This window comes from Cupressus sempervirens, chromosome 9 (assembly GCF_028749045.1).
Source record: "Cupressus sempervirens isolate cs-2001-9-10 chromosome 9, ASM2874904v1, whole genome shotgun sequence".
Classification (NCBI taxonomy): domain Eukaryota; kingdom Viridiplantae; phylum Streptophyta; class Pinopsida; order Cupressales; family Cupressaceae; genus Cupressus; species Cupressus sempervirens.
Genome location: NC_143126.1, coordinates 407,859,115 through 407,881,952, shown reverse-complemented (window position 1 = coordinate 407,881,952; position 22,838 = coordinate 407,859,115). Strand labels below are relative to the sequence as shown.

Sequence of the window (22,838 nt, the reverse complement as noted above, 5' to 3'; positions counted from 1 at the left end):
GTGTAAAGTGGCATACTTGAGTGCTTCAAATTTTGCCATCGTCTTCAAAGATAGGAAAGTATCCACCTAATGAATCCAAGCACGAGCAGTCATTTTTCCACTGCCATCAAATGTGGCTAATACCAACTTGTTGCAACTCACTGTGTTTATCTACTTGCTTCTGCCTGGCAACTCGATAGTTCAGGTACCTGTCAAATGTCCATCCATCCTGTACATATTCTGGTAATGAATCCCACTCATTCCTCGCTTGTCAAAGTTCATCTACAATATCTGTTACCGTAGCATCATGTGTGCGTGCTGGAATTTCTTCTCTGAATGTAAGACGTGTGGGTCTATCAGTTGTTCCAAACCGTGTCCTATGTTGTGATCCTGCTATGCTCCTATCATCCTGGTCATTATTATGACTATTCCTCCTATTTTCCCCAATCAAATGTTGCATCATAACCATCATTGCCTGTGTACTTGCCTCTATTGACTGTAGAAGCCTCTCCTGTTGCTGTAAAGTCTCATCATCTCGCACGCTTCTGGATGGGCTTTGAGAATGTCTCTCAGCCATATTCTCAGTTATGTTGGTTCTTTTATAAACCGAATTAAATGGTGGCTGGGTAACCCTATCAGGCTAGCAGGAAACCGCTCTGATACCACTATAATGACCCGTACCAATAGGCCACTAAACAAAACCCTAAATTTAATACACTGCTAAAATATATTGCTGAAATAAAAGAAATAATAGTGCCAATGTATTCATTCAATGAGAACCAAATGTTTTTACAAATGATATGGCAAATTTCAGCACCAAAACATTATGATATAGCACATTACAAAGAAACCCTAACTGGTTGTATACAATTAAGAACTTGTTGCAACTACAGATTGAAATGAAGAACCTGGATTGATCAAATGGCGGAGACTGAATGCTGAAGATGATATGATGAAAGTGCAACTCCAACTGAAACTCCAAACCAGCAATTAAGCACAAGTGAAAGGACTGAAATATCCTTCCCACAGCTGCAATAATTCAGGTGATCTTTCACACCCTCAAAATTGCGTACCAATTGAGAGTTTTTGTTCTCAATGGCCAATTGTAACTATTTGCAGAAACCCTAGGCTCCACAACGCACATCAACAAAAAGAAATAATAAATCTCGATGATAGGCAATGAGCCCTCAATGCCTATTTATTCATTTTTCCTTGATAGGTCGGCCTCCCTTTTAAATTTTTTCTCCGCTTCTTCCAGCAACCTCTAGAAGAATTTTTTATTTATTTAATTTATAAAGTTACCTTGTAATATATAATTTTTAATTGATAACTTTATAATTAATTCCTCCAAAAAAATGGGACATTACAAACAACTCATGAAGAAACATAGACACCAAGAGAAACTTTTCTAGAAATTTGAAGAAGAATAATTTCTAAAAAGAAATTATTGTTTTTTCAAAGGACAAGTCAATACTGCTCTGATACCCTATTATACAAGTAATTGGTAAAATAATGAATGAATTCAATTAATGATCATTTGCAGGAATTACAAAACAGATGTTTCTATAGCAAAGCAATCGTTGAAATAGAAACAACCTAATATGTACATTAAGTTGCAATATCGACCAGTAAAAATATAAAAATATATATTGTAAATAAATTATTATTATAGGTCATCGCTCACATTTCATGTTGGAAATAGTTGAGCTAGTGTTTGGATTATCAAGAAACTGAGAATTATGCTTTCTGCTTGTTAGTCGACCCTCTTTTGACAATTCTCAAGTGAATATTGGCTCACATAATTTCCTAAAGGGCACTTGTAGGGCATAGCATGAGTAATGCAAGTTGAAGCACTCTACTCCCACTACTCAGGTGCCTAGTCATTTGTGATGCTTGCAAGTGTTTGTCTTAGTTACCGGATTCGCCTGGAAAAGGCCGGATCCGGGCTCGGGTCCGATTCGGATTCGAATCCACGTATGGATCTGTGAGGATCCGAGCAGGATTACGAATCCTGCCCGGATCCTCACAGATCCACGCACGGATCCGCGTGAATCCGCAGCAATGACAGGAGGAGTATGCAAAAACGTGGGCCCATTATCATTTTTTAATGTTTTTTTTTTGCCCTAAAGGCCCTAAACCCTAAAAACGACCCTCTAAATCACAATGCAAGCTCATTTGCCCTCTATTTTGCTCTCTATTTTGCTCTCTCATACTTGCTTGTTTGAAGTGAATTGCTTGGATTCGAAGGAGATCGGTTGTGGAGCTTCAAATACCTTGCAAGAAGTGTTTTAAGGTATGCATTTCAACCATATTCTTGAATTCTTTCATAGATTATTGATTTATTTTTAGTTTTCCAAATTTTCAAGTTTTTGTGCAAGTGTGAAGCATGGTTTTCTTTCACTTTTTCTAGATTGCAAGAATAGAACAATGAGTAGTCAAGGCTCAGTGGGTGGGGGTGGGGCTGCATCACCAAACTTCAAAATTGATAAGGGGTCTCCTTTATGGAGACACACAACAAGAGTTGCACAATGTCCTGGGGGTGGGGCATACATAAGGAAATGTAATTTTTGCAACATACAACATAGAAGCTCCTATTCCCGAGTGAAACTACATTTTTTGGGCCCTGCGGGTGAAGGAATTCACATGTGTCAAGGTAGTGATAAGAAGGGATTACCAGCTGCACAAATAGCAGCATTAGCAAAAGACCAAGATGATGTTGATAGAGCAGTTGCAAAAGCAAAACGTGGTGCTTCCCAAAAAACAAATATACCAACACCATCATTTGATCAAACAAACACAAGAAAACATCCTTTTTTGCCTATGCCAACTACAAATGATGAAGATGAAGACCCATCTCCACTCACCCGCAAGAGAGGCCCACTAGATAGGGCATTCCAAATTGAAAAGAGAGACATTGCTGAACAAAATTGGACGTTGTTTAATTGCAAATGGTGTTTCATTTAATTTTGCTAGATCACCTTATTTTAGGGAGATGGTGGAAGCAATAAATGATGCACCCCATGGTTACAAACCGCCTGGTTATGAGAAGTTGCGCACTACCATATTACATGATGAGAGGAAAAATGTAGAGGCTCAACTTCAACCAATAAGAGATTTTTGGGTTCAATCGGGTGTGTCTATTATTTCGGATAGTTGGAAAGATTGTAGAAACCGTCCATTGATCAATGTTATTGCTGTATGCCCTAAAGGGGCAATGTTCTTGAAGGCAGTTGATTGTGAAGGGCAAGTGAAAGATGCAGAATTTATTTCACGCATTCTCATTGATGCCATAGAGTCAGTGGGTCCTGATAATGTTGTTCAAGTGGTCACAGACAATGCAAAAGTTTGCAAGGCTGCAGGGATAATTGTAGAGTCTAGATATGATCATATCTTTTGGACACCATGCACCGTCCACTCTCTCAATTTAGTGATGAAAGCAATTGGCACCGAAATAGATTGGGTGAAAAAGATATATGAGGAAGCTGAAGAGATTCAAATGTTTGTGACAAATCACCACATGTCACAAGCAATTTTTAGGAGTTTCTCGGACTTGGAGTTATTGAAGGTAAATTTTTATATTTAATATATAATTGAATATTATTGGATTCCACAATTATTAATTTTTGTTGTTGTTTACATTAACATGTTTTAATTTTTAAATGTTTTACTAACTTGAGTTTAACATGTTCTTAGGTTGCTGAAACCCGCTTTGCCTCTCACACAATCGTCTTGAGACGACTTGTGAAGGTAAAAGAAGCATTGAAGCATATGGTCATTAGCCCCCAATGGGGCATTTGGAAGAATTCCAATACAGCAAGGGCTTTAAATGTGAGAAGAATGATACTAGATGAGGATTGGTGGGGTCTTGTGAGTTATGTGTTGGAAATCACCGATCCAATAATGGCAATGCTTCGCTTCGCAGATAGTGATGAGCCATGCCTTGGGGATATTTATGATTCCATGGATAGTATGCTGGAAAAAATTAAAATGGTAAGTTTTACGCTCTTTTACAACAATTTTTTATTTGAAAGATATCTAGATTCTAAAGTTTAAATTGACATATTCACTAATTATAATTATTATTCATATTTCATATCTTAGGTCATACAGAGGAGGGAGAATGATCCTGAGGACACCCTTTACAAGAAGGAGGAAAAAATTGTTCATCATCGATGGAACAAGATGACCACACCTTTGCACCTCCTTGCATATGCTCTATCCCCGAGGTACTGTAGTTCTTATCAAATGTTTGTGCTTATTTTATCCAATGTTTGTGCTATTGATATTTGATAGTGTTCAATTGTCTTTTGTTATCCCCAGGTACTATAGTGCAAATGTACTTCGCCTTCCAGGTAGAGTGCCACCATTTAGAGATGCTGAGGTTGCAGATGGGTATAAGAGGGCACTAGCTAAGATATTCCAAGATCCAGAGATTGGGGCAATTGTGAGGAGTGAATTTGTTGCTTTCAACTCAGGTGAGGATTTCGACCCTATTGCCATAGCAGACCAAAGCAAGATGGGTGCCATCAAATGGTGGTACCTTCATGGCCAAGCCTTCACGTACCTCCAACCTCTTGCCATAAAGGTCCTATCCCAAGTAAGTTTGTAAAATTAAGCTTAAGGTTAACATTCTCAATTCCTTGAATTTATTATTTAATTTATTTATCTTGATTGTTGTATTGATAATTTTTAATTTCTCTTTAGGTTGCCAGCTCTTCTGCCGCTGAACGGAATTGGAGTACTTACTCCTTTATCCACTCAATCAAACGCAACCGGTTGGCTCCAAAAAAATCAAAAGACCTTGTGTTCATTCACAACAATTTGCGCTTGTTGTCACGGAAGGATCCTAAGTACAAGAAGGGGCCTGAAAAGCTTTGGGATGTAGCACCCGAGACTCCTGATTTAGATATGACCATCCGAGATCTTGCTAGATCCACTTTGATTGATGTGGATGATGAGGAGGAGGATTATGAGTTAACAATCCCCTCTACTACTAGTGGTTTGGGTTCCTTTACTAATACAGATGCAGCACTTGCAGCTCACCAGTACACCTTTGATGCGGATTTTCTTGAAAATCAATTTGATGATTAAATAAAAAACTTTAGTGTTGACTCTTGACTCTTTTATGAGTAAATCATGTTATAAACTTTAAGTTTAATGATCTATATTTTGAATGTTACAAGCTTTCACTTTCAGTAATTCAATGTGAATGTGTTGATTTTCTTTATAATCGTGAAAATAGATTAATTATCAATGTCATTGATCAAGTATACTAGATTCATACTATGAAATGATTTAGTTTTAGAATTATGTATATTTCTCTTATTTTTTAGTATATATAATGCATATGCATATATATATATATATATATGCACGAATCCTCCATGAATCATAATTGGGAAAAAAAAAAAATCTCAAATCCACGGATCCGATTCACGTGCCCGAATTGGATTCGTGTCACGAATCGGCAACTAAGGTTTATGTTGAAGAAAAAATGAGCAATTTGGAAGATATAATTTTAAAAATGAATTGCCCTGATTTTCCAACACCTTTTGTCAAAATAATATGGTTGAAATACAAGTTAAGGTTCCTCTATTGGCATTTTCTTTTAATTGGAGCCTTCTAGAATCTATGCCAAGCCTAGAGGGAGTTCTTTTGGAGACATACTACTGTTTGGACCTACATTAGCTAACAATCATCCTATAGCTATAAATTTCCTTTCAAAGCCAACCTGTAACACTATCTACATGCTCATCTACAATGTATTTAGTGCAGAGAAACCAGACTCGCTCGCCAGGTGAAGTGGCGTGACTCGCCTAACTCGTGTAACCCACGGGTCACCTCCTAACCGGGCGAGTCTGACCAACTTGACCCAACCACGTCTTTGAAAAAGTCATCCGGCCAAAAAAATTGATTTTTACTGTTTTTTTAACATTTTGTTTTATGTTTCTTTTTCATATAACCCTAAAAGGGCTTCCATAACATTCTTATGTGACAACTAGAAAGAAAGATAAATAGGGAGCCATTGTTTTGCAACCAGCTGAAAGGAAGAGGAGAAAAGCTTGCACAAAGCACATTGGAGCGGCAGTATATTTGCATAAAGATCATCAAGGAGTTTATAGGAGTTTTTGTCAACACTTATCAACTCCTTTGAAAGAGGTAAGAGTTGATTTTTTTGGATTTACATGAATTTTTTCTCTATGTTCATTGGTTTTTTTTTGTTCATAACTATATTGTCATTTTCTTCTTGCTTGACTTTAAATTCTACATTACATTTTTTATTCTCAAGTATTTGCAAGTTTTTTTTAGAAAAATGTAGGGTTTGCTAATTTATTTATTTTTAGTTTAAATTTTCATAAAATATTGTCTCGACTCTTATTGCAGCAACCTTCACATTTTGAAAACATTTTTTTCCCCTAATCATAATGGCTGCTCCTAAAAAAGCCAAAACCGATCAAAAAGATGAGTGTTGGAAGTACACCATAGACTTCACAAGTAGAGGTAGAAATCAAACAAAATGCTTATTTTGTAAGGTCATTAATAGTGGGAGGATAAATAGATTGAAATACAATATTGTTGGGATACGTAGCCATGATACTGAGCCTTGTAAAGACGAACTTGCTAAAGCTAAACTTTTTTATTATGTTGCCTTAGAAAAATATGAACAAGCAAAGGAATTAAGACAAAATCAATTACATGAGATAGCTCAGATTGGTAGTCACTGTGCACCCTCATCCACATATGTATCTAGTTTTACACCCCTGCGTTGTATTGGAGAGGGTTCTTCCCTTCCTCCCTATCATCCTAGTGCTTCTGCTTGTGCTAGTGGTTCTACATTTGTTCCTATCCCTGACCCTACTAGCCGTTTTACCCGTGATAGTAGTATTGGCATTACCTTTCGTCCTAGATTCAGGAAATCTACTTCTACTTCTAGGTTGGACAATTATTTTATACCACGCACCACTCCTAGTGCACAACCCTCCCTTGATAGCACGGATTGGTTCAAGGAGATCCATGCTACTGGAAGAAGATCAATTTGCAAGTTCTGATTTTTTGCAACATACCATTTATTGCAGCCAAGTATTTAATTTATATTAGATTGTTTTAAGTTTTAAGTTTTAAGTTTTACCTTTAAATTAAACTTTGAAAATAAAATTTTAAAATTATAACTTGATGTTGACATTTACTAATTCAAATATTTCTATATATGTGGTAGTACTCCTTATTGGCAGGGCATGATTGATGCGGTTGCCATCTATGTATCAGGATTTAAAGCCCCTATAGAGGCTGAGTTGAGTGGCCCCCTCTTACTAGAAATGGTTAAGGAAATGAAACTTGAGTTGGAGGACCATAGAAAGGCTTGGAGCCTAAAGGGTTGCACCGTTATGACAAATGGATGGACAGATAGGAGGAATAGGACTCTCATAAAAAAAATTGTTCCCTAATTGATCAACTTGATTTGTTTAAATTTAAAATTTTGATTTATTTATTGATCAATTTTAATTATTTTGTTTTGTTTTCACTTTTAGGATCCACCATGTTTTTGAAGTCTATAGATGCTTCCTCACATGTCAAAAATGTGACATACTTATGTGAGGCTATTGAGGAGGTCATAAAGGAGGTGGGGGAAGAGATTGTTGTGCAAGTGGTGACTAATAATGCAGCTAATTATGTTGCTGCAAGTAAAAATTTGAAGTTTCTAAAGTTTCAATTTTAGCTTTAAAATTTTCTTCATCTAAATTTTTACTAATTAATTTAAAATTGCTGTAAGAAAATTATTGATGGAGAGGTACCCAAAAAATCTTTTGGACTCCATGTGCGGCCCATTGCCTTGGCCTCATGTTAAAAGATATTGGCAAGCTTAAATGAGTCGAATTATGTGTTGATAAGGCCAAAAATATTTGCAAGTTCATCTATAATCATGCGTTGGTCCTCAACATTATGAGGGATTACACTAGGAAAAGGGAGTTGGCTCATCCTGGTATTACAAGATTTGCCTCAAATTTTATCAAACTACAATCCTTGTTTGATTCAAGGTTAGAATTGAGGTGCATGTTTGTTGGTCCAGAGTGGACTTCCTCGTCCTATGCTACCACTCCTACAAGGTTACATGTGGCAAAAATTATTTTTGATGAAGGTTTTTGGGAGCCTCGTAAGGAGATTGTGGAGGTAATTTTAAAACTTAAGCCCTACTATTCTAGCTACCGATGAACCAAAAGCCCTACTAGGGCTGGAACAATGGATGGAAAAGTCTTAAAGTTAAATATTATAAATTAAATATTATATGCGTATTTTTGTTTTATTTTCATTGTGCAACTTTGCAAAGTTTCGTATTTTAATGATCATCCACTCCATTGCTTTTTGGTTGAACTATTTTGTAGGCCAGTGAGCCCCTCGTAGTCCTCCTACGAGTTGCTGATGGGAAGAAGCACACTATGGGCTACATATATGAGGGCATGCATAGGGCCAAGGAGGCCATTAGAGCCAAATATGCAGAGTTGAGGAGAAGTATGGTGCCATGTAGGACATAATTGATAGGAGATGGCAAAATCAGCTTCATAGACCCATTCATGGAGCAGCCTACCACCTCAATTTGGCGTACTATTTTCGTGATGATTTCAAGGCGGATGATGAGGTTCCCAATGGCCTATATATTGTGATAGGGAAAATGGCAGACACTAGTTCCACATATACATTACTTGAGATGGATGCCTATAATAATTCATTAAGGCCCATTTTTGGAAGCCAAATATGCAAAGAAGGTCATACAAAATTGCAGCCAAGTAAAAATTGTTGCTTGGGCATTTTAAATTTTTTAATTTTATTATCTAGGTTCTAGACTCTAGCTTTAAAGGTGGAAAGGAGACTAATCTCTTTATCTTTTCCATTTTTCAAATAGATGGTGGCAAATGTTTGGGCCTTCAAACAAATACCTTCAAAAAATAGCCATCTGCATTTTGAGCCATCCATGTAGCGCTTCTGGATGTGAGTGCAACTAGAGCATGTTTGAGCACATCCACTCAAAGACGTGTAACAGGTTGTTTGTGGCGAGGATGAATAATCTAGTCTTTGTGCATTGCAACCTTCGCCTTAGGACCAGAGTGATTTTGGATAGTGGCAGCTCTCCAATTACTCTAGAGGAGGTTGATCCACAGTATGAGTGGATTGACCAGGTGGACAGAGAGGCCGAGGTCGTGGCTGTGGCAGCAGAGGAGCAGAGAGCTAAAGTTGATCCTAGTGGCCCCTCACAGGTAGAGACTATGGCTAATCTATCATCCACGACCTACATTAGGCACCTTACTAGGAGGCATAATAAAGATTACTCTAAGGCTGAGGATGAGGATTAGGAGCCATAGATATAGACTTGTTTATGTTTACATATGTTTGGAACATTTGATGATGACTATTGATGTGATGGATTTCATAGATTTGATATACATTTTGATTTGACAATATGTAGAATTTTAAATTTTTCATATTCATTTTTGCTATTTCCTTCAACTACAATGTACCTTTGCGCTTATGTAATCGATGAATGTTTAAGTATGTGATCAAATTACCCTATATTTCATGATGGTATTGTGTCTTTAAGCTTTATTCAGTAATGGGTGCATGGAATGTTCTTTAAATCCTAAAAAATCTCTAAATTTATAAGGGTTTTGTCACTTTGTCAAGTCACTGCCGAGTCCGAGCCGGGTCACGAGTCAAGTTGCCCTTGCTAAGTCAGAGCTGGTCCGTGTGTCATTTCTTTGATTTAGTGTTAACGTAATTCATACAAGAAGTTGCTTTGATTTGGTGTTGCATATGCACATGCTATTGATCTGTTTATGCAACCAACACAGTTTGTTTCAACTCTTAATGACAGTTAGTTGTTCATATTGGTTGTCAATGATGACAAGCATACGGGCAACTCAAAACAAACAACACAAAAACGTTTATCCTCAAAAACCTAGGATGGAACAAATCAAGTTATTACTGTAATTGTTCCTCTAATTCACTGTTCTTGGTGAACACTGAAAACAAGCAAGTACAAAATATATGAGCTGCAACTTTGGTTCTTTATCTATGATAATTTTCTTTCTTACTTCAACTTGTCCCAATCGATGATACACTCACCATGGAATGTATTTCATGCTCTAATTGTAATGTCCCCTTTTTAGCATTCATAGCATGATGTTGTCATTAGCCTATTTCCCCACGGTCCCATAGGCTAACCAGGACATTAAAGGGACTTAGAGGCCATTTGGCCTAGATAGTTTCAGTTGCAGGTCTTTCTGAGGGGTTTTGAGCCAACTTTGGACATACTTACTATTTATAGTAAGTCATCTTGGACATGGTCGAACATCCAGTGGCAGGGGTATGTCGATGGTAATTGTTTAAAATCGACAAGAAGACTTGTTTATCATTGATAAGATTTGTTATACATTAATAAAGCTATTTTATAAAGTTAAATTTAAATATTTAACTTTATTAATGCATAAACTATAGTTTGTGGGAAATATTTAAATTAAAAGAGTCCCCTTTATTTTATAACACATTGGAGACATAAGTTACATAAAAGGAGTTATGTTTTATCCCACATTGGGAAAACGAAAGACTGAGCTCTTGTGAGAACACTATAAAAGAAATGGAAAAGCTTTTTTTTAGTATGCTTGGATAAAGATTAATGTTATGTTGCTGGATATTTGTTTATCGGGCTTAGAGGACGGAATCCCTCTTCGCTAGCATTCTCTTTGCTGTTGAAAGACACAGTCAAGAAGATTAACGGTGTTTCCAAACATACTAGATTTCATATAGTGTTTTGCTACAGTGCGGATGAATAGTGAATTTGCTACAGTGCGTGAACAGTATTTGCAACAAGTTTATTGTTTATTCTTGCTGATTTGAGGGTTTGGAAGGCTGCCAACTACATCTGCAAAAATACTACAGCAACTAATTCAAGAATTCTTCTGTCAGATTTTAATATTTTTGCATTGTAGTTGTTGAATACGAGACTAATATTTGTTGCAGCATGTTAAACAATTGTATGAGCACATTTACATGGCAAAGATCAATATTTAATTAGCAAATAAGAAGTTTCAAATTTTCCTATATATTGTAGTATGTGTGCCAAGTGTTTGACAAAAATGCTATGTTGAGTTATTAAGAAAATTAATTGATATCATAAAGTAGCTTGCAAGTTTCTTTATTTGGGAAAAATAGGGGAAGATATTACAGTGGTATCAGAGCTATAAGTCCTACCATCCTGTGGGGGTCTTATAGGGAATTTGGAATAGCCGGATAAAGGGAAAAGTGTTTGACGAAATGTCAAAACACTAAAATCAGAGCATTTATGTTTGAGCATGCAACAGGGGCCTTATAATTTCCGCAGTACCAGAGCAAGACAAAATAGGATTTCAAACCTGCAGAGCGAACAATCTAGTTCAGCAGAGCGAACAGTCTAGTTCATCCGTGCAGGTGGACATAGAATCCAATCATACAGACACAGAGAAGGTATTCTTTGATCAAGACAGCAATATGGGTGACCGAGATGACAGGAATACAGGATTAGGCAAAGGCGGGAATGCCGGTCCAGATCAGGGAGAGGAAAGATTTTTACAATTATTAGACACCTTGGCACAGGGACAGCGATTAGCAGAGCAGAGAGCACAGGAACAGAGTCAAAGATTGGAGCTTATGATGCAGATGATGGCTCGTCAAATGGGGTTGAATGCTAATGTGGGTGGAGGAAATAATCAGAATGGTAATAATCAGGATGGGACACATAATGGAGGCGAACAAGTTGGAAACAATTTCGGTCGTGCACCCCAGCAAACTAGGACAGTGAGTTCGAGGCCCATGATTCCCACATTTCCTCCTAGAGCTCCAGAGCAGCCCGTACCAGAGCCCCAAATCACTGATATACAGGACCAGTTGAGGAGAGATTGGGAAGTCGGAGGTCCAAATTTTACTGCTGCAATTACCTTTAGGGAGTATATGGATGTGCGGATGAAACATATGCCACATGGACATGACAGGAACCAGAGCTATGAGCTACGGAAGAAAGTAGGAAAACTTCAGTTACCATATTATGATGGCTCAGGGAAGTCTACAGCAAGAGCTTGGGTTCAAAAGCTTGACACATACTTTGAATTGAACCCTATGCCTGAGGAAGAAGCTATTAAGTATGCAACAATTCATCTGGATGGGTTAGCGCACAAGTGGTGGCATCATGGTATGGTCACTATGGGACATGCACACATTACCTCATATGTGGAGTTTACAGAGAGACTGATTGAATGATTTGATAGGAAGGATCCAAAACTTCATTTCAAGGAGTTAGCTCAGCTTAAACAATGGGGATCATTGGAAACATACATTTCAGAGTTTCAAAAACTTGCAGTGTTAGTAACAGATGTATCTGAACGGAGGATACTAGTTCTATTTATGGATGAGTTAACTGATTCGTTGAGAGGGTGGATTAAAGCTCTCAACCCTCCCACTTTGCACGAAGCCATTAAGAAAGCTCGTGACATGGATTCCTCTTCAGCTTCTAAAACTTAATTCCAGGCAAAGAGTTTCCCTTCGAGGAAAGATAAGGACAATAAACCTTTTCATAGAGAGGCTCAGCCACCTAAGGAGGAAAGTAAGAGGTTGGACAATGAGACACTTAATGATCTCAGGAAAAAGAAGCTTTGTTTCCATTGCAGGGAGCCTTGGGATTTGTCACATAAGTGTCCATTGAAAGCGAAAGCTAAGCAGATGGAGTACTTTTCAGCCGAAGAGTCAGTGGAGGGAGATTCAGACCAGTCATCAGAATCAGATGGAGATGATAATTCTTCACATGAGAAAGCACGCAATGATATCACGATAGCTCAATTGTCCAGTATACAGGAGGCCGTCACTTTCAGAATTAGGGGTACTTTGGATGGACAAAGATTTGTGGCACTCATTGATTCAGGGGCAACACATAACTTCATTGATGAGAAGTTTGTGTCACGCAGAGGGCTACATACAAAGGAGCATAGGGGATTTAAGGTGATGGTTGTCGATGGCTTCAAAATCGACTGTACCAAGAAAATCACCAACTTGCAGCTTCGTTTGGGAGATTATGACATGGTGGGAGATTTCTTTGTGGTCAACATTGGTGATCAGGATATGGTGCTTGGGATGAATTGGATGAAGTCTCTGGAAGAGTTTACATTTAACCTCCAAAAAATGGAAATGAGGTTTGAGGCAAATGGTAAGAAGATAGTGTTCAGAGGTTTGTCAGATGGGAGACTTCGAGTGGTGTCACTCAAGCGGATGCAGAGTTTATTCAGACATGACCAGGTGCAGTGGATAGCAAAGTTCAGAGTAATGCCTGAGGTGACAGAGCAGCATAAACAGGAGTATTCACCTGATGTACAGAAAATAATAACCAAACACACTAAGGTGTTTGGTGAGATACCTCCAGGGAGACCACCGGATAGGAGAATCAAGCATGTTATTGAGTTAGAGGAGGGGGCTAAGCCAGTTATCATCACACCTTACCGCCATCCAAAGAGATATAAGGATGAAATAGAAAAGGCAATTAAGGAGTTGATTGACATGGGGCACATATAGCCAAGCAAGAGTCCTTTCGCTTCTTCAGTAGTATTGGTGAAGAAGAAGGATGGTACAATGAGGATGTGCATTGATTATAGGGAGCTAAACAAGAAAACAATCAAGAACCGATACCCTATTCCGTGCATTGATGAGCTTATTGATGAATTGCACGGTGCCTGCTACTTCTCTAAGATTGATTTGAGATCTGGCTACCACCAGATACGGGTTAGAGAGGTGGATGTGGAGAAGACAGCTTTTAGATGCCACTACGGACATTTTGAGTTCTTAGTCATGCCCTTTGGGTTGACTAATGCCCCCGCCACTTTCCAGTCCTGTATGAATAGAGTGTTCTGAGATCAATTGAGGAAGTTTGTGTTGATTTTTTTTGATGATATACTGATATATAGCCGTACTTGGGAGGAACATTTGAAGCATATTGATGCAGTGCTCAGCATTCTAGAGAGGAAGTCATTATATGCCAAGATGAGTAAGTGCGAGTTCGAGATGACAGAGTTGCACTATCTAGGGCATATTATTAGTGCAGGAAGTGTTCGGGTTGACCCAGACAAGAGCGGGGCCATTCTGGATTGGCCACCGCTAAGGAACACTTCACTACTCAAGGGATTTCTTGGGCTTTGCGGGTTCTACCGCAGATTTGTGAAGGGATTTTCATAGATAGCAGCACCACTTACAGATTTGACACAGAGAGACAATTTCAAGTGGTCAGAGATGGCTCAAGATTGTTTTGACAAGTTCAAGGAGCTGATGAGTACATGTCTTGTTTTAGCCATTCCAAATTTCACCAAGCCTTTTGAGCTGCAATGTGATGCCTCTGGAGAGGGAGTAGGAGCTGTCCTCATGCAGGACAAACATCCCATCGCATATGAGAGCAGGAAATTACGAGGTGTTGAGAGAACTTACAGCATCTATGACAAAGAAATGCTAGCAATCATGCACGCGCTAGCTAAGTTCAGGCAATACTTAGCAGGGAGCCGATTCACAGTAAAAACAGATCATAACAGCTTGAAACATTTCCTTGGACAGAAGGATCTTAATGACAGGCAACAAAAATGTGTGAGTAAGTTACAGGCCTATGATTTTGACATAGTCTATGTCAAAGGGAAGAAAAATATTGTCGCAAATGCTTTATCCAGAAGGCCTCATTTGCTTGTTGTTGGAATAGTCATGGATGATTAGAGAGAGTTGATCTTGGTAGAGTATGCCAAGGATAGTTGGGCATCTAGTGTTATTGAAGGAGCTATTCAGGATAGTCGATACACTGTTGTAAATGATTTGATCATTTACAAGGGAAGGATTTATTTGGTACCTGGGTCTGCCATGAAGCAAAAGATCTTGAGAGCATTTCATGATTCACCATGAGCAGGACATCCAGGATTTTTTAAGACATATCGGCATGTGAGAGAGCGCTTCACTTGGAAGGGGCTTAAATCAAAAGTGCTACAATTCGTTAAGGAGTGCCCAGTGTGTCAGCAAAACAAACAGGAACATTCCTTTCCAGGCGGTTTACTATAGCCCCTAGCTATACCAGAGAAGAAGTGGGATAGCATTTCCATGGATTTTATCATAGGCCTTCCAAAGGCACAGGGTCGAGATTGTATTTTTGTTGTGGTAGACAGATTGACAAAATTTGCAAATTTCTTTGTGATTTTGTCCACATATTCAGCAGTACAGACAGCAGAGCTATTCTTTCGAGAGGTATTTAGATTACATGGGATGCCACGGAGCATAGTCAGCGACAGGGATAGTAGGTTTATGAGCCACTTTTGGCAGGAGTTGTTCAGGTTGTGTGGAACAGAGCTAACTCCGAGTACCAGTTACCACCCCCAAACTGATGGGCAGACAGAGATAGTGAATAAATGGGTTGAGGGGTACCTTCGAAACTACATTGCAGGAGAGCAGAAGGCTTGGGTGAAGTGGCTACATCTAGGGGAGTACTGCTATAATACCTCTTTCCATATGTCTATTCAAATGTCCCCTTTCATGGCACTATACGAGTATGATGCTCCTAATTTTCTGAATTTGTTATTTGGGGACAGTAGGGTGCCTAAGGCCAAGGATATTTTGCAGGAGTGTTAGGACATTATGCAATCCTTGAAGGAAAATTTGCAAAAGGCACAAAATCAGCAAAAGCAATATGTTGATCAGCACAGGGTTAAGAGGTCTTTCGAGGTAGGAGACATGGTGTACCTCATGTTACACCGTATAGACAGTCCTCTCTCAAGAAGAGTGGAGCAGAGAAATTGAAACCACGCTGCTATGGACCATTCAAAATAATCAGAAGAGTGGGCGAAGTAGCTTATGAGTTGGAGTTGCCTGCAGACAGTAAAGTGCATAATGTATTCCATGTGTCACGCCTTAAAAAGGCATTGGGCCACAATGTGGTGCCTTCAGCAGTATTGCCACCACTTGATGATGAGGGAAAGCTTATCTCGGTTCCCGAGGCTATACTTGACTCCAGGGAGAGGGTGCTTCGCAGGCGGATCATCAAGGAGTACTTGGTCAAGTAGAGGAATCTACCAATGGAGGATGCTACTTGGGAAAATGAGCAGATATTACAGCATCCAGAGTTGAAATTGCTTGAGGACAAGCAATTTTGGGAAGGGCGGACTGTAATGTCCCTTTTTTAGCATTCATAGCATGATGTTGTCATTAGCCTATTTCCCCGCAGTCCCGTAGGCTAACCAGGACATTAAAGGGACTTAGAGGCCATTTGGCCTAGATAGTTTCAGTTGCAAGTCTTTCTGAGAGGTTTTGAGGCAACTTTGGACATACTTACTATTTATAGTAAGTCATCTTGGACATGGTCAGACATCCAGTGGCAGCGGTATGTCGATGGTAATTGTTTAAAATCAACAAGAAGACTTGTTTATCATTGATAAGATTTGTTATGCATTAATAAAGCTATTTAGACTTGTTTATCATTGATAAGATTTGTTATGCATTAATATTTAACTTTATTAATGCATAGACTATACTTTGTGGGAAATATTTAAATTAAAAGAGTCCCCTTTATTTTATAACACATTGGAGACATAAGTTACATAAAGGGAGTTATGTTTTATCCCACATTGAGAAAACGAAGGACTAAGCTCTTGTGAGAACACTATAAAAGAAATGGAAGAGCTTCTTTTTAGTATGCTTGGATGAAAATTAATGTTATGTTGCTGGATATTTGTTTATCGAGCTTGGAGGACGGAATCCCTCTTTGCTAGCATTCTCTTCGCTGTTGAAAGACATAGTCAGGAGGATTAACGGTGTTTCCAAACATACTGAGTTTCATATAGTGTTTTGCTACAGTACGGATGAATAGTGTTTTGCTACAGTGCGGATGAATAGTGAATTTGTTACAGTGCGTGAACAGTATTTGCAACAAGTTTATTGTTTATTCTTGCTGATTTGAGGGTTTGGAAGGCTGCCAACTACATCTGCAAAAATACTACAGCAACTAATTCCAGGTTTCTTCTGTCAAATTTTAATACTTTTGCATTGAAGTTGTTGAATACGAGACTGATATTTGTTGCAGCATGTTAAACAGTTGTATGAGCACATTTACATGGCAAAAATCAATATTCAATTAGCAAATAAGAAGTTTCAGATTTTCCTATATATTGTAGTATGTGTGCCAAGTGTTTGACAAAAATGTTATGTTGAGTTATTAAGAAAAATAATTGATATCATAAAGTAGCTTGCAAGTTTCTTTATTTGGGAAAAATAGGGGAGGATATTACACTAATTCACCGCATACCTGTTCTTACTTAGGTTTTCTTGCAAGTGTCATGAAAATGACATGGAAAGTCATGTGAGAAACATGAAAGGTCAAGAAATGCACATGAAGAGTTGTGTATGAGTGTTTGGTCTTCTTTTGCAAAAAGAACATTGCAATGTGTCCCACCCCCTCTTGGATCCTTATGGATCTATTAACATGACCAACAACTATCACTAGTAACAACAACAGCAATAGCCATGTTAACATTGCACATAGCACAAAAAAGTTCAAGATTTGGTTGTGTTCACTGCCACTAGTAGGGAGAAAATTAAAATCCATAGATCTGGCATAATACTAGACAGCCGGCCCCAACTATAACAAGACACTGAATCTCCATGCATATGCATTGCACTCTTTTATTGTCTGCAAAAGTCCAGATTGCCAGCCCAACTATGATAAGACACTGAATTTCCATGAATGCACATTGCACTCATTATTGTTTGCAGAAGTTATAAGAGAGCTCTGCAGTAATTGTTCAAGTGAGACAGTATTTTTTCATCATCTTCTCACAAGATCTAGGACATGTGACTGGAAACGGCAACAGAACTCGTGTTCTAGAGCTCCAGAATGATTGTATCCAGGAATGCAAAAGTTTATTCAATACATAGATGAATCAAAGCTTCCTCGATCCACCAAGATGGAACTTCAATCGTCAACTAGATACTGCATATGCAATAATATGTACTGATCTTTATTTCATTCACATCCATAAATTTCGCTTTCAGTTCATGTGAGCATCAGAAAATAAAGCAATTAGAAAGAGAAGAAAGCCAGAAAATATATTCAAGAAATACACAAGTGAAAAAAGCATGATTTATTCATAAAATCAAAAAGTTTACAATTATGACATCACTAATCTATGTTATCCCTATGGGGATTTGCAGAAAAGTACTACAAAACACATCATCTATAGGAAGCATTTCTGAAATTAGAACCAAAATCATGCTGATGTTAGTATTTTTACTTCTGACCTAGTATAAAAAATGCTCAAAAATACAACAGACCTCGACTGACTATTAGCATTGGTTACTGCAGTAGTGCGTTTCTCCATGCCTTGCATGAGAAGTGACTCGGCCTCTTCCACACTCAAAACTGCAACCTGCAAATTAATCACCATTTTTTCAGTCATCAAAAGATCTACCAGGTCTGTCATAGTAATAAATGTGCTAATATACATCTCAAATGAATCAAACATATTCCACCCTCACTTCTTTTAGCCCCTTAATGTTGGACTGGTGTATGCTCAATTCTGCTCCACATTGAAACAGATCAAAAATCTTTTCACCCCTTCCCCGTTCAGAATATATCTCAAACATTGAGATGAAGTAACTCCTGCAACTATGTTATAAAAATTACTCCTTATGTAATACAAGGAAATAATGATTGATGTGGACATCAAAATGATTTTACCATCGAAGAAAATCATCTATAACATGCAATGAATTAAGATGCATGTGATTAATCAAACCTGGATATTCTGAAATTATTGCCCTTATCAGGAGACAAAAGTTCTTTTAAAGCGCGGGGAATCAGGCCTGGCTCTGTAAAATTCCCAAACATTGTATGTGTCTTGCCTGAACTTGTAGGCCCCATGGCAACTAGCAAAAAACTCTTACCCTCCACAAAATCTTCAATCAAAGGGTGCATGACAGTTTCATATACATTCTCCTACAAAAATAAAATAATACAAAAATAAAATAATCATATACATTCTGATCATGAAAGGTAAAAGAAAGTCAAAACATATCATTGCTGATCATCAATATATATAACACAACCAAGATACATCTCATTTTCACTTCTATGAATGAAATGTGTTGCGGTGACTTTCAAGCCACCCATGAACAGGGCAAATATTTCTGGAGAAAGCGGTGGACTAATTCTCATTGCCAACATCAGAATCATGAGAAAAGCTATAAATTGGTAGTAAAATGTTCAAAATGTTGATTGATATTGCTCAAAATGAATGCAGACATAATGGCACAACTATCACAATCACTGTGCTTAAGCTCAACATCTTCATGTAGTGGCTACAAAATATTCTTTGCAGGGCAGTTAACTCTAGGCTCTAGGCTTCAATATACCAACCATCATACAAAGGCCAACCTTCAAAAAGATAATATTTTAAACTTTAACAAGAACAATAATAACAATAGTTACCCATTGAAGCAAATATAAATAAGCAAACCCAAAGATACAGATTTTTTATTAATCAGGCAAAGATAAGGATAGGGCTATGCTAAGGTAAGGGTTAGGGTTAGGATTATAATTCAGCAATAAAACAGATTAAATCACTGCAGAAATTAGGAAAACCCTAGTAATCCTTTTTTTACCACAAAATCATGACTTCTAACAAATCACAATTTATGATATTGCTATCCAGATTCAAATGTGTAGTTTTTTGAGTCAAAGTCATTGACCCAAGTTTCATGTGTAGTGGTTCACAGAACCCATCTCTCAAATCACAATTTTGATGAAATTGTTTAGTCAATAAATTGGGAATTTAAAGAAAAAATTGGAGAGCACACTAAATTGCACCAACTGCAATTTATCACAATTCAAAAATGATTTTTGCTGCTAGGGTAGAAGTACAAATGGATACTTGAGAAAAATGCTGAAGGAATCAATTTATAGATCACCAGCATTTATTGGAGAATTATTTCAGGATTATTTACAGTGGGTGATTAATATGATCATGTTTGGAATAGGTTTCTATTTCAGTTGATTGACCAAACTCCACCAAACTACAAACAATCACATCTAGTGACGCCTATCTGGTTTCAAAAGCTTTACTAACATGCTTGACAGAATATACGTAAAGGGGAATACTTCAACGACAGGCTTGCTGTGTGGGAAGAAAGGGAACTGGCACTAGTCGATTAATGTTCTTCCTAGCTGGAGAAATAAAGGTGGTAGTAGAGTTAAAACAGCAGCAAACTTCAGGCATACCCTCTCGTAAGAGTTAGCAAGTTCTATGAAGGTCTCTCAGGAGTGCATACAAAGTGAGGTTGAAGATAGTGACCCTAGGGGTGGCAAGACAGGAGCTGTATAAACCTTCACATTAACCATTGTCATAGTCTGAGTGAGCTGGGTTGTTATTTCTCCTCTTGACAATTAGCTGAATGTTGACGAGCACAGTTGGTACCCAAGTTGCAGTAACGTAGGGAGAAAATCCAAGCGGAGGCTGTGACATGAAATTAATTGGAGCCAAGCCGACATTCTGGGCAAGGACTCGACTAGTTGAGATTGAAATTGCTATCAGAATTTAACTGTGTGATTTTTGAGTCAAACTCACTGACCCATGTTTCATGAGTAATGATTCAATGTGAATCCATCTCTCATGAGAATAAATGGAACACTTCGCACTCATTGGATCTAGGTGATGCTCACAGGGATGAAGCACCGAGACTTCCCGGGAGGTCACCCATCCCAGTACTACTCTAGCCTGAGCGCGCTTAACTACGGAGTTTCCTCCATGGTTAAACCCAAAGCTTGCAACTCCATTTGCAAAACCTTCACCAAGTGTTGTGCCTTATGAACCATTCATTAGAAATCCCCTTAAGCTCATCAATTGATAAGTAGGAGATAATTTCCACAACTAGTCAAATTGTGATATTGCTATCAGGATTTAACTATGTGATTTTTGAGTCAAACTCATTGACCCATGTTTCATGAGTAGTGATTCAACGTGAATCCATTGTCAGCCAACTGGATGGTCCCGGTGGTGTTCTGTAGCCGACGGAATGATTGTCGTTGGTGTTTTGTATTTTGTAGCCGACGGGTAAATAGTTTGTAGCGGATATAATATTTGTGGCCGATAGACTCCTTCGGGAAGGTTCAGCGGATAGTATTTATATCGCGTCCGGGATCATTGTAAATCATTAATCATCATCTATCTTCTATCATCTTCTATTACTCATCTTATGAAGCATAATGTATTTATAGCATATGTGAATATAATTCTGCTGTTCTGTTCCATTGTCTGTATGCATTGTTTTAATTTACCCGTACAGTAAACATTTGGCGCCATTGCCTTATGAACCTAGAAGGTGGGAGGAATGAAGATTAATGTCAAATCAGCTTAACAAGGATCGGAATAAGGTCAAGGGAAAAGATGAAATCCGTACTGCGCAAGAGAATTTAACTCTGGCACAGCAAGCCGAACACCAACGGAGATTTCAAAAGAGTGCCGACGGAAATCGGAGCACGAAAGATTTGTTGGAGGAAACTCGGTAGCGGGTGGAATTGGTGAAAGAAGCACGGGAGGAGTTTTTGAATTTGTGTTCGCCGAGGGAAGAGAATCCAAATGGAAGAGCATCGACTCACACGGCTCGGAGTGTCGTCAGAGCAAGAGCGTGGAGTGAACTCTTCGTCCGGGATATACTTCCACAGGGGACAATTGCAGAACACCCTTCTTCACCAAGGTTCGCAATTGTTGAGTCTGACGGTGTGGGAAAACAGTCCGCCAGTGTGGGAGACCAGTCCGCCAGTGTGGGAGTGCAGTCCGCCGGTGTGGGAGACCAGTCTGCCAGTGTGGGAGTGCAGTCCGCCAGTGCGGGTTTCCAAACCGCCTGTGTGAGAATAGTCCGCTGGTGTGGGAGAACAGTTTGCCAGTGCGAGAGTGCAGACCGCCAATGTGGGAGAACAGTCCGCCGGTGCGGGAGTACAATTTGCCAGTGTGGGATTGCAGATCGCCGATGTGGGAGTGAACAGTGCCAATGTTGCAGGACTGAGCAACGCCTGTTTACAAAAAACAATCGTGATGGCGGGATCGAAAGAGAAATTGCCGAAGTTCAATGGCGATGGTACGGCCGATCCCATTCGACATTGCAAAACATGTGAAAAGATCTGGAAGGCAAATGAGATAACTGATGAAGACGACTGGTTGAGGCAATTTTCGACCACCCTACAAGGCGTAGCAATTGATTGGTTCACTGATACAGATCCACAAAAGCTAAACAGTTGGGATAACATTAAAAAAGAATTTCTCGCAGAATTTAAACTGTTGCAAGATGATAATGAAATTGTAGCAAAGATCTTCAATACTAAGCAGGGGAAGAACGAAACCATCCGTGTTTACTTCAGGAAATTAAAAGACTTGATAAACAAAATGGAAAGTAAGCTGGCAGACGGACTTCAAAAAAGATGGTTCGTGGAAGGCCTACGCTTGAAGTTGCGGAGGAAAATGAAAATTGTGCCACCGTCGTCATATACGGAAGCTTATAACAAAGCATTGGACCTCGAAAGTGAGCTGAAGACAAAGAAGAAGAAGAACACTAGCTCATCTAATTCTAATGACGACGAGCCTGCTGGAGAAGATAGCAACGACGATGAAGGCAGTAGCAAGAAGGTTCGTGCCCTACAGAAGGACATGATCCGCATGATGAAAGAGTTTAAAAACATGCAAAAAGAGCCAAAAGGCAATGAACTATGGTGCACGGAGTGTAAGACCGACAGTCATACTAAATAATCGTGTCCAAAGAACCAATTTTGTGACATTTGTCAA

At 38.7% G+C, this 22,838-nt stretch overlaps 1 protein-coding gene across 2 annotated transcripts in view; it reads right to left on the bottom strand.

The window, feature by feature from the left end:
- Window positions 1-22,838, bottom strand: part of LOC149538989 (ATP binding microtubule motor family protein) — a 172,559-nt gene that overhangs the window by 134,336 nt on the left and 15,385 nt on the right. Inside the window, exons 2-4 of one of the 2 annotated variants that reach the window (XM_089800375.1) lie at window positions 18,801-19,000; window positions 18,541-18,670; window positions 18,337-18,431 (exon numbers count right to left, since the gene is read on the bottom strand). In XM_089800375.1, coding sequence (XP_089656501.1) covers window positions 18,337-18,431; window positions 18,541-18,670; window positions 18,801-19,000 — 425 coding nt within the window. The remainder of the gene's footprint in view (window positions 1-18,336; window positions 18,432-18,540; window positions 18,671-18,800; window positions 19,001-22,838) is intronic. The other variant, XM_089800376.1, reaches the window with a different exon arrangement.